We start from the raw sequence: 16632 nt of genomic DNA, 5'->3' as shown, positions 1-16632 counted from the left end.
TATCATCTCTAATGGGAGGGAGAAGCTATAAATTAGTATAAAGTTACATCTTCTTCGAAATGCACTTAAGGTAGATGATTACATTTCATTTTTCACAGCTACTCCCTCCATCAGAGGCACGGGCAGGCACACTAAAACACACTGTGTGCTCAATATTATGATCTCATTCTTTCAGTGAACTAATCCGAGCGCTATGATCTCACCTATTTAAAGCCTCTACAATCAAGAATGAGAGATGTGGATATGTTAGAGGAGAGAGTTCAAATAAACTTTTATAAAGTACAAAATAACTTTAGACATAGATTAGCTTAGAGATGGTGGAAGATGTGGAACCGACTGCTCAGCATCAGCGATCTGGCTGAGAGAAGAAAAAGGCCGACCCCGTAGATAATCAGTTCCAGAAACTCAGGGGTCTAAGTTGTGTGAGATAAGCAAGTGAAGTTCCCTTAAATGGCAAGAGAGGAAGTGAGATGCAAAAAGTATGTGGTTGTTGCAGTAAGACATTTGCATGTCCAGCACAAGCTCTGGAGTGCATATGGTGGTGTATTTTTGTATGGTATTTGTTTATTGTATAGATCATTATGATTAAAGATGTCATTTTTTTCATGATTTCATAGTGATGATACTGTAGAAGTCTAGAGGCGACCTCATCCAGTTCAGCATTAACATGTGGACCATTTGCTGCATAAGAGCAAGTTAAGACGTCTTCATAATCACCATAATAATAACTAACCTGTTGTATTACAGACAAATGTTGCTGAAGTAGTATTGGTAAATACACTTGTGACCAACTCAAGGGCAAGGGTGCAGGGGCAACATGGGTGGGTGTGGTCGCACAGAAATACACAATGAGTGCCAAAAGGTTCAGACAATCACAGGAAGGTCAGTGAATTTTAAATAAGGCCACTTTCAGGTGCATGCTTTATTTAAATGGCTTTATGATAAAACACAGACAAAGCAAAAGCTCAAGAGCTCACCTCACTTAACTAAGTGTTATGCAGTATGTTTATAAAAGTCCATCTGCTCATGTAGTGTAATAGATAAGTGTCCTGTAAGTGTCTATTTTAAAAGCTGAATTAGAGTTTATTTATTGCAGTCTGTGCTGCACTTAGGACAACTAAAATAGAAAATTTTACTTCATAACAATTCAGACCTTTTAATGCCTCCTTGTTTGGATATAAGATTATCATTATCACTTTCACATTTACAGTGAGTGGCTCATTTGACAGATGCTTTTTCTCCAAACTGACTTAGACCTGTGAGACATCACCACAGCCTCAGTGCAGTAGGAGACCTAAATGTAAATACTGGGTATTTTATCTGTTTATGAGTGCAAGGTGATCAGCTACATGGGATGATTCTCCGATAGATTCTCGAAGATAGAGAGGGATGCCCCTGCTCCTATAACATTTGGTAGCTTGCTCCACTGTCAGTGTGGGCTGAGATTGTCTGTTTTTTGTTGAGCCCAAGTTGACCCATTACCATAATCCCTGTAAATTTAGGAGGAGTAGGTTCGTTACCTTTAATTTTCGGTGCAAGCTATTTTTAGAACGGCGGAGCAGAGCCGCGAGCTGCTCAGAGCTACGCTACGGAGGCTCATGGGATTTCTTCAACAACTCCAAAACACTCTGGTGGACAAGTTGTGACCTGCACATTCACCACGCTATGAGATAATAACGGAACATTACCAGACAGAGTTGTTTCCGCTGTTCTAAAAATAGCTTGCAACGACAATTAAAGGTAACGAACCTACTCCTAAAACTATAGGGATTATGGCAATGGGCCAATTTGCCAAAATGTTGAACTATCCCTTTAAAGTAGATTAGGTCAGTATCCATAAGTCATTCTGATGAGGAGCAATAGTGAGTTTGATTCAGGGCAGCCATGTGTGCATGTCCATTAGTTTTAAAATAGAATGGTTTTTAGGCATAATGCTGTAGAAGTGGTTCAGATCAGGTTTCAACAGGTTAAAACAAGGAATCAGTGTCCGTCCTCTGGAAGGACCAGTCTTCAGCTGCGTCTTTGATAACACTGCCACCATGTGTTCCCTAATAAGAACAGCACTTCACAAATCATTTAGACTTCAGTGTTGTGTACCAATATAAAACATTTATTATTAAGAATTCAAAGACAATATTAAAGTATCAAACATTTGTGATGAAATAAAAGAAGACATCAAGGAATGTAATCTCAACCTGCCTCTGTCTAAATGATTAAAAGAGTGAGGATAATGTAAGCAGTGCCACCGTGACTGATGCGGATGGTAATCTCATCACATAAAAAGGCCATATGAGGTCATTTGGCAACTAAAAAAAAACAACAATGCAAATATTTCCTGCATTAATATCTGTCTCACCAGAACTCTTGTAGTCTGTATCATCGGAGTCCAAAGATATGCTGCAACATTTAATGTCATTGATTGAGAAAGTTGAAGCATCTTTTCAGTCCATGCTATTCCAGTATTCAGTGCATTGTCACTTTTTTAAGCATCAGGTGCAGGCACTGTGCTGCTGGCAGCGGGGGCCGTGGGCAGAGAGGCACCCCGCAGAAACACCTTCCCTCCATTGTCACTACTGTTCAAGAAGTGGGACACTAAGCCATAGAGAAGAGGTCTGGAAAGTAAAAATGTTGGAAAATCAGAACTTGTAATTAACATTTTTCGCATTTTACATTCTCTCTTTTTTTGGATCCAAAGTCAGAGACAAATGGTTTTAACTGATAAAACCCTGGAGCAGAATCAAACCCAGGACCTGATGGTTGTGGTGGTACATGCTTTTTCCAGTTGTTTTTATCATGTGTTGTTGAGTTTTCCCTGCACACATGTTAATAGGACAATCTGCTGAGTCACATGTGCTTAACTAAGACCCCCAGAGAAATGTTGACTTTCACAACACAAACTGGATGTCGTCATGTTTTTCCAAAGCAAGGGGGGACGAGGTGAACTAATTCAAAGTCTTGAGATATTTCAAAATCAATTACCGATGAATCACAGAGCTGATGAAATTATCATAACTTGATCCTACCACCAGAGAGTTCAGTAAGTCTTTGAACTCTGCGTTGGACAGCAGACTGTTCAGCTATTTCCCCAAAATCCTGGCCTACTCACTTACACAGACTTGGAGCTCATATCCTCTGCGACTTTCAGCTCACTCGCCAGGAACTGTCTGTCCAAGGGAGCCTCAGGCTGACCTGATTCTGGGAAAACAAACCGTGCTGAGATTAGAGGTAGCACACTTTGCTCTGCAGTAATGACTGCTTTCAAAACAACAGCTGGAATATGAAATATAAACATGTGATTTCACATGAAAACATTTCTGTATTCAAAACAATGGCGCTGATTAGCTTAATTGTATATCTGTGTAATATATTGCTCTGTTTACAGTATATGTTTTTTAAATATTTTTGTATTTTGCTTTGCCTATATCAACAGTATGTTGTGAAGCACACTGAGTTGTCTCCGACAGTAAATGTGCAATATAAATAATCTTCTTCTATACTGTTTTACTCACTGAGCAGAAAGTGACCCAATCAATAAAGTTTGAAAGAGGATAACCCACACATACAGCTCTGGAAAAAATGAAGAGACCAAGTCCAAAATGTTGTTAATAAATCAGCTTCTCTACATGTGGCAGCCGTTTGATTCCAGTGTCTATTGAATTTCAACACAAGGACATCTTATTCTACTTAACCAGGCACTGATCAGCTGATCACCTGAGCCACATCATATTCAAGATTATAAAAACCACTGTTGAGATTAAACATTGAGATTATTCCACCACAGTGATTTCTGAAATCTTCCTAAATTAAAAACATTAGTGTTGTGTTTTTTAAAAATGACTATGAACTTGTTTTCTTTGCATTATTCAAGGTCTAAATTAAAACACTGGAACTGTTTTATTATTTTGACCAGTTGTCATTATCTATAAATGACCTCAATGACAATATTCTTATTTCAAATTTGACAGAAATGTTGTCAGTAGTTTACAGAATAAAACAAAAGTGCTCCTTTCACTCAAACTCATTCCTATAAATAGAGAAACTGAACCAGAACCAGAGAAACTGATCATTTTAAAGCGGTCTCTTATGTTTTTTTTTTTCCAGATCTGTACATACAGTAGTGTAGTGTTTTAATCAGAATAGGCTACCAATATTAACCAATCAATCAACCCTTGTCTATAACACTATTGTGTGAGCAGATGTTGACCATCAGTGTGTACTCTGTGGTCATGTCATCCCCCAGTGTGTGAAAATACAAGCTGCGCAACGACTTTTTAATGTCCACCCACCTGCTGTCAGTACTGAGGCCGTGTACTTGTACTTGTTGAACTCCAGGTACTCCCGGATGAGCTCGTTGATGAGCAGGTTTTCGTGGGACAGCGGCGGCCGGGGCTCGCGCTGGTCATCCAGGGCGCTGAACACTTCCGCCCGGATGCGAGCCTTCAGCTGGCCCAGCACCCCGCGGGACTCCAGCGTCTCTCTGACGGCTGAAATGTTCACATTGTAGCGCATTAATATGAGATGTAGTCAGGTGAAAGTGTGTCCTGTCTGTGCCCTGTCTCTTTATATGTTAACTCAGCTAACTTAATGCCTGTCCTGGCGGATGGTCTTCTCTGCAGTAACTTAACCAGACCTCACTCAGTAACGTTAATTGGTCATTTTGACGAGTCTTTGATAACTGACAAAGCTACAGAGCTCTTGACACATGAATTATATAATTACAGATCATTAAAGACCACTCTTCACATCGGGATACATATTCAAACCGACTTCACCCATTTCCCCACAATCTGCTTCGGCCAAAACAAAAGTCATCAAGCTACAGTAGTGTTAGCTAAAGTTTTCTGCTAAGTGTTGACTGCACTAGCTTACATTTGTGGACAATGGAGAAACCCTAACAACATAGACATGCGTGACATGTGTCCTATTTTAGCCATGCCGAATTAACATGTAGATTTTAACGATAGAGGCGGTGGTGAGTCACTTAGGCTAACACCTGCCTGACTGTTAGGACTCATGTAGTTTGATAAAATGTCTTGTTTTTGAATGGAGAACCGGAGGTGTCATGTTATGTTCAAGATAACGTTGGTTATCCAGTGTTGCTGGTCGTGGACCCTTGTGCAGCGGCTTGGTCCTTGTTATTTATTGATTTATTTTTTATTTAAAAGTGGAGAAAGTAGTAAAGGTATAAAATCAAGAAAGATAGTGAGCGCTTACCGCACTTCAGCTCGGTGATGGTCGCCATTGCAACAAGTGTAAACAAACGACAATCTGCTGCTGCTCTTACCAGAGCAGAGACTCTTGCCCTCTAGTGACCGAGTTCAGTAACTACAACTAACTGCTTCATCAAAACCCCAAAGTGTGTACCGGTATTATCAAAGTCCTTATATTGATTATTATTAAAAGATCCCAGATCTCACGAGGTAGCCTATCTCATATAGACTCATACTCTATATAAGTTATTGTTACTGAATTTGGATGCTGGAGCTTCACTTCACGTTTCAGGATTTGTAACAACTTGATTTAAAGTTATAATTTGACACAATTCCTTATAGCAAAGTTTTTTTCCATGTCTTAAAATGTGTTTGTAAAGGATCTTTAAGATAGATTTATATGCCTTGCTCGACCACATCCTTAGTGCATCAAATGCACCAGGGATAGAAGTGAAAATGTCAGTAGGCCTATATACACTAACACCAGTCCTTCAGTCATATGTGCTATAATTTAAACTTGCCTTGGTCACTCTGCAGCATTTTTGTTTCTATATTTGAATGTGTTTCCCGAAGGTTTGTGCATTTTATTACACCCTCCCTTAAAAAGACACTTTTATAACTTCAAATAAATTTTATTTATCCAGCATGATGTATGGAACAAGACAGTACATTAACAGTAAATAGTCAGTGAAAAAATGAACAAGCTTGTTAAAAAAGTATAAATATAATACAATCCTCAAAATCTTAAGGACAATTAATACATTTTGTCATTCGACATAAATAAACTATAGGATTCCTCTCAGAATATATTGTCTAAACCAGTAAGACAAAAACAGTAAATGCCTCTTCTCTTTGAAAAGTTCATAAGGTTCTTTCCTTGGATCGAGAGTAAAGGCCAATGTGGACTATATACAGTCTGTCATGTCAGCACCAAAAGTACAATATTGATTTTTTTTCTTTTTGCTCTATGAATGTGTGTATGGCCTGAGTTATTGTGGTGGAGGCAGAGAGACAATCACACAAAGATTTATCACCATTGTTTTGAAGAGGCATTTTCTTCATTCATGGTGGTTTTCACTACCGGCATCAGGTTAAATCTGACCAGCAAGGTCCCTACTGACTTTTTTATATGTTTACTTTGACAGAAATAAACAACAGCCACAACATAGTTGGACGGTTGCTAATGCCTTGGCTCACTTCAGTGTTTTCCGCTTTTTCTCTGACATATAAAAACTCTAAATTGGCTGCTTCAAGCTCCAGATTTTGAAGACTGCTAAAACCTCACTTCCCCTGCATTTGCCAGAGTAAACCTTTTGAAGGTTAGTGTGTCAGAGTATTTCCTGTCCCAGTTCCTGGGGCAAGAAGGCAAAAATAGATTTCTATCAATTTACAATGACAATAGTGCCTCCTTTTTGGTATATGAGGCTGAGAAACGTATGAAAAGTAAACATCAACATTTAAGCCTGAGAGAACATTAAAAAAAAAAAAAAATCATGTGCTTTATAAACACTTACAAAAACTACAAAAATATAATATAGCTCCCGTTCAAAGAGAGAATGAAAATCCTTAAGATTTGTAGTACTTTTTCATCCCATCCTTTGGCTTAATCCTTTCATGGAATAAACTGACTCTTCTACTCTATATACAATATTTATAGCTTGGAGACTCTCAACAATCAACTCTAGCTTTCTTTTTTTCTCCTTTATGTATCATCTGAGGTTAACAATGCCTCTCAGGACAGAGTGTGTGTGTTATAAACCAACAAATATTGTAGGGACTGCATCAGCAGCTGCTCTTGAGATTCGTCAACGATGCCCGTGGAGAGGCGCTTTGAGCTGCCATAAATCTTGGAATGGCCCAATTTAACACGTGTTGGAGAGCCACACGGATAAGGTGCCACATCTGTACACCATGAGTCTACGAGACGCAGCGAACGTCTAGAGTCTAGACCAGCCCAGCTTCACGGCACATTCTGTAGAACTGTCCCCGCTGTGTGATGAGGTTGGCTGGAGAGTCCATCTCAGAGATGTGGCCTCTGTCCATTACAATCACTCTGTAGAGAAGCACAAAAAGGAAGAGGAAGGAAGATGGGTTTTAGCTATTGATTATTGATTAATCGGCTGCATTAGCAGTAATTTCTTTAGGAAATAATTGATTTTTTTATTTTAAAAACTATTGCAAATGTAATCATTTTCAAGTCCAAATGTCTTCAGGTCACAGTGATAAGAAACAAAACTGAATTTTGACATTTTTAGAAGCTGTTGCCATTAAATATTTGATTTTTTTTTTTACTCTCAGGTTTATTTTCTGTCATGGATTAAAATGCTGAACTGACAGTGTTGTGAATCATAACACACCTTGTGTAGTCCATGATAGTGTTAAGGCGGTGAGCAATGGTGAGGACAGTGCAGTCTTCAAACTGTGTGCGGATTGTGGACTGGATGAGTGTGTCTGTCTCCAGGTCTACAGCAGCTGTTGCCTCGTCCAAAACCAGGATCTTGGTTTTCCTCAGTAAGGCTCTGGCCAGGCACACGAGCTGGCGCTGACCCAGACTGAACAGACAAAGGAGGAGTAAGAGGTGGATGGTTAAAATCATGTATTTGTATCTTTATGACAATTTTTTGGCAACTAATTAGGCAAAACAATTGTTCTTATGTACCTGAGGTTTTCTCCTCCCTCTGAGCATTCATGGTTGAGTTTGTCGGGCAGATTGGAGATAAAGTTTTTGAGGTGAGCGAGCTCTAATGAACTCCACACCTCCTCATCGGTGTAGGTGTCAAAGGGGTCAAGGTTCATCCGGAGGGAGCCTGAGAACAGAACGGGGTCCTGGGACAGAGGAGGGCAGCTGTTATTCAACACTGTCCAGATTGGCAACAGGATTATTACAATTTGTTATGGCCTTTTTTTAAAATTTTTTTTTAGATTGGATAAGGATTGAAAGTATTGCAAACAGTTTATATGATGAAAGCCAGGGCTCGGTTTTTGTTATTACTACTGTCGCACCTGAGGAATGATAGTAATGCGTGATCTGAGGTCATGGAGTCCGATGTCTTCGATGTTGACACCATCTATATAGATCTTTCCCTTTGCTGCCTCTAAGATTCTGAAGATTCCCAGGGCAAGTGAAGACTTCCCGGCTCCTGTTCGACCAACAATGCCGACCTGTGAAAAGAGGTTTGTAGTCAGGGTGCTGCAATTTAAGCAATTCAAGTGATCCAGGATTAAGACAGGTAAAGATTTCAAATATTGTTTTGTATCACACAAAATGACTCACCTTCTCTTTTTCATGAATATGCAAGGTAATGCCTTTCAGAGCCAACTCGAGGCCTTTACGGTACTGCAGTCCATAGTCCTGAAACTCTATAGTCCCTGTCTGGGGCCAAGCCAGGGGCAAAGAGCTGCCTTCTTTACTCCAGCTAGCCTAAAGAAGACAATTACAAGAGGTGAGCAGAGGAGGAAAAAGTGTTGGTACTTGACAGTGACTGAATGTGTGTGGGGCCGGAGCACTGACCTCTTTCGCAGTGTCAGCGTACTCACTGACTCTCTCCACAGAAACAATGTTGTTTTCTACGTCAGTCCAGGATCTCACAATCCAGCTCAAGATTCCAGTCACCTGAAATACCCAAGATGATGAAGGTTACCATAAATCATTCTTATTTTCTGTACCGAGAACGTCTCTGTTGTTGATATGATGGATCCTGGCGGGACATTAAAGGGACAGTTCAACGTTTTGGCAAATTGGCCCATTGCCATAATCTCTATAGTCACAGCAGTATAGGTTTGTTACCTTTAATTGCCGGTGCAAGCTATTTTTAGAACGGCGGAGCAGAGCCGCGAGCTGCTCAGCGCTACGCTACGGAGGCTAGTGGAATTTCTTGGTTTCCCTCATCAAACTCATCAAATACACAATCCAACAACTCCAAAACGCTCTGGTGGACAAGTTGTGACCTGCACATTCACCACGCTATGAGATAACAGAACGTTACCAGACAGAGTTGTTTTAGAGGTAAATTCAGTCTCTGTATTTGCCTTGAAAACAACTCCGTCTTGTAACATTCCATTATTATCTCATAGCGTGGTGAATTATTATGGCATCGGGCCAATTTTCCAAAATGTTGAACTATCTCTTTAAGTAATCAAGGCTGTTACCTGGAGGGAGTGTGACACAGCCAAACCAACGATCCCTGGGCTCAGGGTGTTTTTTCCCATCACTGAGAGAATGGCAGCAGCCAAGACCACGCCGTTCCCAACAAACTCCAGATTAACCGCCAGCCACCTGTGGATGTAATAATGATTTAGCAGGCAGGCTCCAAAATGTAAATAATGACCATCCCACATGAACTAAACAAATGTATAATCTGAAAATAATCACATATCATCGTACCGGGTGGCCACAAATCGGGGGAAGTAGGAGGTCTGATTGAAGTCGACCCTCTTATTGGCCTGCTGAATGAACCTGGGCTGTTCGCCGAAGGCCCGGATGACGCTGGCGCCCTGCACCGTCTCGTTGAAGTGGGTGTAAATGGGCGAGCGGCTCACAGCTTCCAGCCTGCGCAGCTGACAGGATGTGGCGACGTAGAAGCTCTGTAGCCCACAGTGGAAAAGTAAAACACCAGCTTCAGTGAGAGAAACCAAGGAGGGAACGCCGAGGGTTTTCCCATGATTTATACAGAATGTGTGGAGCATGATCATCTATGTCAGCAGGTGAGGAACAAAATACAAATGAAAGGCAGAATCAGCAGCGTTGGTTTTGGAGCTCAGAGCTTTTCCCATAACATACGCAAATGGAACCCAGCTCTTGCTCAGCCGTGTTTAACGAAAATGCTCAAAGGCAAAAATAGGGATCAAAGTCAGGAGTGGTGAGGTTTGATGTCGGGGGGAACAGAACGTACCTGGACGAAGGCGTAAAGGAAGGCGAGGGGCAGGATGATCACGGCTGCAAAGGGCGTCGCCATCAGCACAATGATGCAGACCTCCATGAGTTTGAAGACGTAGCTCAGCATCATTTTCAGGCCGTCGGGCACCATGCAGTCGATGGCGTCGATTTCTTTGGCGAAGCGGTTGAGCAGGTTGCCGCTGGGCGTGCTCTCGAAGAAAGACATGGGAGAGCGCAGCACGTTGAGCAGCAGGTCCATGTGCAAGTGGCGGGAGGCGATGATGCCGCAGAGGGAGATGGCCACGGTCGTACCGAAGATGGCCACACCTGAACGGAGAGGAGAGGTGTTTAGGTCAAACGTCGACAAACTAGGCAAGGCAAGGCAAGGCATACCAAGGCATCTCAATGTGCTTTACATAAAGACAAAACTTTTTTTTTTTTAAAGAGAAGCATAAAACAGAATAAAAACAAACATTAAAAACAGAGTTAAAAGCAAGAGCAAATAAAAGAAAATAGATAAAGTTTTAAGTTCTTAAAAAGAGCTCAGCTATAAGCATGTGAAAAGAGAAAGAGTTTTTAACCTGGATTTAAAAGTGCTTACAGTTGGGGCTGATTTCAGTTCTGCTGGTATTTTGTTCCACTTGTGTGCAGCATCACAGCTAAATGCTGCTTCACCATGTCTGGTTTGAACTCTGAGCTCCACTATCTGACCTGAGTCAGTAGATCTCAGAGCTCTACTGGGTTTATACTCTACTAACATGTCATTCATGTATTCTGGACCTAAACCATTCAGTGATTTGTAAACCAGTAGCAGAACTTTGAAATCTATTCTGTAGCTGACTGGGAGCCAATGTAAGGTCTTAAGAACTGGGGTGATGTGATCTGATCTCTTTGTTCTGGTTAAAACTCAAGCTGCAGCTGTTTGATACTTTTTTGGGGGAGACCAGTCAGAAGACCGTTACAGTAGTCTAGTCTACTGGAGATAAAAGCAAGCAACTACTGCTGCTAACTCTTAAGGACACGTGTAATGTTTGTCCTGAAGGGCTGACCCACCTTGTGCAAAGCCCAGAGCCCCAAACACGGCCAGTTTCAGGTCTGTGTCGATCTGGGTGCCGTTGACAACAGGGTCGTCGGCCCACATGCTGAGCCAGTAGTTGTAGGCCAATGAGGCGCCCTGCTGAAAGGCATACAGGAAGACGATGGGGATGATGATGACTAAGCCGATGGTCTTGAAGTACTTCTTGTACATCTCCAACCGCACCTATTGTTGAAAGAAAAAAAAGAAAAGAAAACCCAGTCAGTCTCAAGAAATTAGAGAGCACGGCAGTCTTTGTATCAACATGTTTCCATTTCATTTCGTTCATTAAACTTGTCTGTTTAAGTGTTTGGTCACTTTGAATGGAAACAGACCTAATGAATTTTTGGTCACCTAATGAATAGAAGTCTTTTATTCGGTTTAATTGGAGCTCTGGTTTGGTCTTCAGCAGCTTTTATTCTGGTGAACAGTGGTTATTTGGTACTTTGGTGTTTTGGAGCTTTTTTTGCCCAAAGCAGCTACGTGCTGCAACCAAACACAACAGGATTTGAGTGGTGGGAAGCATTGGAAACCAAAATAATGTGCAGAAGGAAGGTGTTGATGATGATGAGTCCAGCTGGGTGTATTACATAAGGACCCTTGGTTTTCCACACAGTAAAATGTCCAGTCAAAAAGCCATTTTCAGACTTACTCTCCCAGTGCGGGCCTTGTCAACCACGGTCAGCTTGCCCAAGTCCTCTGGTACCTGTTCCTGGTCTTCTTCAGACACAGGCTCCATGTTCTGCAGGTTAGTATTAGTGGTGTCCCCCCTAGAGAATAAGGAGAGGCCAAAGGTCAGTTTCATAACTCATCTCATTCTTGAGATGCCACATGTTTTTATGACAGTTTACACATTTGTTTACGCACCCGATGAGCTGCTCCTGGGACAGGTCTCTGGAGAACGGCATGAAGTCCACCATGCTGAGCCGAGCATTGGACCTCCTGGAACCAGCTGCGTGAGACGGATATGTTAAATACAAATGCAAGCGCTCTTTACCACTGATTGCTACTCATCAAAATCTGAAATAAACAGAACATCGTCTTTCCAGTCCTCTCTGTACCTCTCTGTATGGCGCTTTCTTTTCGCTCTGTGTTGGCAAAGGTGTGGATGAAGTCAGCGAAGGCACCGTGGCGGCTGAGCAGCTCTTGGTAGGAGCCACTCTCTGTGATTTCTCCATCTACCAGGACGAGAATGAGGTCAGCCTGTGGCAGGAAGCTCATCCCATGGGTCACCAGGATGCGAGTCTGTGTAGCAAGCCGCACAAGTCAGAAAAATAGGATGTAAGCACAATCCAACACCAAATTGAGGCTTTCTTAAAAACAAAAGGTTCAGCAAAGTGGCGGTTTCCACATTATGATAACAATAGCACAGGTCACGTGCCTGTGAGCGGTTTAGGTGTCATAAAACCCGTTGGCTCTTTGTAACTGAGGCTAAATTTGCACATTGTGGCTTTTGTTACATGCATTACCTTGTCTCTAAGGACTCCTTTGGGTCCAATGACTTTGTCAAAGATGTGCTGACCGACGTGCGCATCAACAGCAGACAGCGGATCATCCAGCATGTAAACATCAGCTTTCCTGTAGACAGCTCTGGCCAAGCTCACTCTCTGTTTCTGTCCACCAGAGAGGTTCAGTCCCTGCAAGAACAATATTATGAGAAATGGTTTAAAGGCAGGAAAAGATTTTATGTTTTATTTTTTATTTTTTTGTTCTTTATTTTTTATAGAAGGAACATAGACAACACACAGAGAGACATAGAACAAACAGTTGGTCACCTATACATTCATTCAGACATTATACTGATGGAGTTACAAATACAATGATGGCTCAATGAACATCTCTTGTGGACATGTACACAATCCATTTTTCCCAATAGTGCAAATCAGTCTGTAGATTTAACGAAAAGATCATCTGCTGGAGGTGTGGTGACGGTCTGTAACCAGCTTCGAGTTACGGTTTTCTTACTGGCTGCTAATAATATTTTTAAAAGATATTTGTCTCGCCCCAGTATATGTGGTGCAATATTACCCAGGTAGATTGTAGAAAAAGAGCTGTTAATTTCATCACCAAAAATGTTTTGTATTACTTGTGTAATCTTTTGCCAATATGGCTGAATAGCTGGGCAGCTCCAGAATATATGAAAATGGTCTGCTAGCTGTTCACCACACTTCCTCCAACACAGTCTCCCCTGTCTGCACACATTTTAACATAGGGGTTATGAAATATCTAACCAGATTCTGCCAACAGAAATCTCTCCAGAGACCAGAACTAGTGGAAGTTGACTGCACAGAGCATATTCAACCACTCTTCTTCTGTGATGACAGTTCGAGATTCTTTCTCTCATTTTAATCTAATCTTATCTGTTGAGTATTTCTTATTAGATTGAATATGGGAGTACAGTTTTGAAGAAAGTTTCCTATTGTCCTTATTTTTGTACATGTCAATAAATATGTCGATTAAGTTGGTCTCACTTTCCTCTAGTGGTTTTATCTGATCGTTATAATAAGACCTGGTTTGAAAATACCTAAAGAAACCTTTTTTTTCTAGCCCATATGTATCTGAAATTTTCTGAAAACTATCAAATTCCCCCTTGGATGTAATGGGCTTCATGCACAGCTCCACTACTTCCTGAAATAAGCCAGCTCGTTTATTTCCTGTCTTACATTATTGGACCAATTGATTAATCCAGGTGTGTCTGACCATAGTTGTGAGGTCAGACACACCTGGATTCAGGTCCAATAATGTAAAACAGGAAATAAATGAGCTGGCTTATTTCAGGAAGTAGTGGAGCTGTGCACCAATGTTTAAACCTCCCGTCAATCCTTGCAGGCTTGAATTCAGGGTCAAAAGCAACCCATCTCAGTAACTTAGACTGTCTTTCAAGTGATGATTCCTTAAACCAAATAGGAAGGCAGTGTAGTGTATTATCCACCTGAACATTTTTGCTTTAATATCTTCAATTATCTTATGTTCTTCATGGTGTTTTCTTAGCCTAAAAGTTAAGGGATAGGTCAAGGGTCATTCACTATTTGGATTTGTGATAAGTTACAGTTTATATTCAAATAGAATGAACATAAATAAATTCAGATGTTACAAGAGAAAAGGCACACACATACATTTACACTGTATCTATGTTTAAGTTAGCTTGGTCAAGAGGTTAAATGTCAGAAGGTATATGTTAGACTGTTTATAGGTCCTGTCTTTGTCTGACCATCTTTGTCAAGACTATAGTATATACTTCTGTTGGAGAAGGTGGAGTTTCAGAATTAGAAAGCGTATATAAGGTTTGGGGTTTAGGCCAAGAGAGAGAGATCTCATATTGGCACCAGAGATGCTCCACGATTCGGCATTTTTAGACACTGTTCTTTTTCTTGTAATAAAACTCCTTTTTGAATGCAAGTGAAGACGTGTCAGCGGTGATCCCTTCTTTTCATCAACACATCAATATACCACAGCAGACTTTAGGAAAAGATTTTAAATAAACATCTCAAAATCTCAAAAGCAGAAAACATTTCTTTACCTTTTCTCCGATTTCTGTAGCATCTCCTGCAGGAAGGATGTCCAGGTCGGGCAGCAGTGCGCAGGCCTCCAGCACACGGTGGTACCATGTTTTTAACTTCTCACGGCCAAACACGATGTTGTCCTGGACCGTGGCGTTCTGAATCCAGGCCTGCTGGGGCACATATGCCACGGAGCCCTGTGAAAACACAGAGAGACTGTCAATATTTATGACATTTAACCCACTAATTACAAATACATCATGCACATGGAACATAAGGTCAGTACCTTGACAGTGACCTGACCACTTCTTTTCTCCGTTTCACCGAGCATGGCGGACAACAGAGAGGATTTTCCACTGCCCACATGTCCCACCACGGCAACAAGGGAACCTCGCGGCACATGGATGTTGATCCTATCAACAAAGAAGTGAGTCATCTGGTAAGTCTCTCCTCATTTGAGTACATTTAGTTGTTTTTTCTTTCTCTCTTTTCTTTTTTGTTTTGTTTTAATAAGTCATACTTTTTAAGACACGGAGGGCCCTCTGCTGACCAGCTGAAGGTGCCGTTGTCTATCACCACGTCTTCCCCTTCTAAACAAGAAAAAAAAAACATGGTAAAATGAACACATGAAACACAGAAGACAGAACACGTTCATCCAACCTGAGCAACAAACAAACTTTCAAAACAAAATTCCCACTTGAAGCTACTTGTTGGAGCGCAGTCTAGGCATAATTACAAGTGAATTCGCTTAATCATACAAATTACAGAGCTCTTGCTTTTTTTTCACAAGCGGTCGTAGGAAGTGTTGACAGACTACAGACAAAGGAGTGCAGCATTTTCTCATATTTCTCTATGAATCATATGTCTGAATTCATGCTATGATTTACGTTCAACCGCTAAAGGGGAACATCCTATAATTACTACGTCTACCAGTCAGGCCTAGACCCAGGAAGTGACAGTGCACATGATCCATACAAGACTGTGGTACTCCGCAGATATAAACAACATAATCTTGCGGGCTGCTTATATTATGACAGCCTAAGATTTCAGGGGAACCAAAATGAGGATATTGGTCAAATTAAATACTGCAGTATAGTAGCTTATTCATGCAACATAATATTTTACATATGGTTTAGACTCCTACCAGAACTCAATGGAGTCTTTGAGACATTGTCCACTTTCAGTTCTTCGGCGCACAGGTACTTTCCCAGCCGTCTCAGTGAAACCACAGCCTAAACCAGAGTCAGTGATTAGTTAAGTGACCTATATATGCTTCATATGGAACCAGTATGATCATGGGTATTTCACCTACCTGCATGGTTGTGCTTATTGCAAACGGCAGCTGACTGAGTGGGGTTTTCAGGATGTTGATCAGTGCCATCGAGACGAAAACTTTCTGCGCGTCCAAGACGTTCCTGTCATCCAGCGTCACGTAGACGCCAAACATGGCAAAGGCAATCTGTGGGTAAAGACAGTAAATGTTACCTTTGTCTGATGGATGATCTCTAGAGCAACAATTTAAGGGATATGGGATTATTGTAATTGTAAATACATGTATATCCCATTGAAAGATCAAAGGCAACAGCAAAGCATTAGTCTGTCTCGTACTCTTAGCCCATTTATTGATGAAGAAAGAAACCTGATATAGACATTCATGGTCTCAGGATGATCCCCTAACTTATCCTTTAACAGTAAGAAAAATATCAGCAGCCTTCTGCTTTACTTTGCCTCTCTCTTTCAGTTTAAAGCTCTTACCAGGAATGAAGAGGAGTTGAAGGATGCAATGGAGATGGAATAAAGGATCTGAGACTTTTTCAGGGCCTTGAGTTCCTTTTCTCTGTATCCCAGAACCTGCTCCAGGAAGGCCTTCTCCCAGGCATAGAACTTCAGGATCTTTATTCCATTCAGGATCTCATTCATCAGTCTGATGCGGCCATCCATGAACTTCATCTGGATCTCCTGTTGATCAAA

The 16632-nt window shown here is 41.2% G+C and overlaps 2 protein-coding genes across 2 annotated transcripts in view; both read right to left on the bottom strand.

Annotated features, from left to right (window-relative positions):
- Window positions 1–2087: 2087 nt before the first annotated feature.
- Window positions 2088–5291, bottom strand: cep20 (centrosomal protein 20). The gene is made up of 4 exons (XM_085789910.1): window positions 5215–5291; window positions 4287–4484; window positions 3111–3195; window positions 2088–2612 (listed from the first exon to the last, which is right to left on the bottom strand). The coding sequence occupies exons 1-4, from the start codon at window positions 5240–5242 to the stop codon at window positions 2483–2485; spliced, it is 441 nt and encodes a 146-aa protein (XP_085646036.1). The 5' UTR covers window positions 5243–5291; the 3' UTR covers window positions 2088–2482.
- Window positions 5292–5827: 536 nt separating this feature from the next.
- The window catches only part of abcc6a (ATP-binding cassette, sub-family C (CFTR/MRP), member 6a), a 29033-nt gene continuing 18228 nt past the window's right edge, over window positions 5828–16632 (bottom strand). Inside the window, exons 12-31 of the mRNA XM_085793457.1 lie at window positions 16417–16620; window positions 15974–16120; window positions 15806–15893; window positions 15182–15251; window positions 14948–15074; window positions 14682–14858; window positions 12631–12798; window positions 12223–12406; window positions 12029–12113; window positions 11814–11931; window positions 11140–11347; window positions 10103–10413; window positions 9595–9794; window positions 9360–9486; window positions 8722–8823; window positions 8485–8631; window positions 8214–8372; window positions 7870–8036; window positions 7568–7762; window positions 5828–7263 (exon numbers count right to left, since the gene is read on the bottom strand). Coding sequence (XP_085649583.1) covers window positions 7155–7263; window positions 7568–7762; window positions 7870–8036; window positions 8214–8372; window positions 8485–8631; window positions 8722–8823; window positions 9360–9486; window positions 9595–9794; window positions 10103–10413; window positions 11140–11347; window positions 11814–11931; window positions 12029–12113; window positions 12223–12406; window positions 12631–12798; window positions 14682–14858; window positions 14948–15074; window positions 15182–15251; window positions 15806–15893; window positions 15974–16120; window positions 16417–16620 — 3093 coding nt within the window. The 3' untranslated portion in view covers window positions 5828–7154. The remainder of the gene's footprint in view (window positions 7264–7567; window positions 7763–7869; window positions 8037–8213; window positions 8373–8484; window positions 8632–8721; window positions 8824–9359; window positions 9487–9594; window positions 9795–10102; window positions 10414–11139; window positions 11348–11813; window positions 11932–12028; window positions 12114–12222; window positions 12407–12630; window positions 12799–14681; window positions 14859–14947; window positions 15075–15181; window positions 15252–15805; window positions 15894–15973; window positions 16121–16416; window positions 16621–16632) is intronic.

The sequence above is a fragment of the Trachurus japonicus genome, chromosome 1 (genome assembly GCF_045865225.1).
Source record: "Trachurus japonicus isolate A0001 chromosome 1, Traja_1.0".
Taxonomy (NCBI): Eukaryota; Metazoa; Chordata; class Actinopteri; order Carangiformes; family Carangidae; genus Trachurus; species Trachurus japonicus.
Note: the sequence above shows the minus strand (reverse complement) of the source record. Positions and strands in the feature narration are given on the sequence as shown.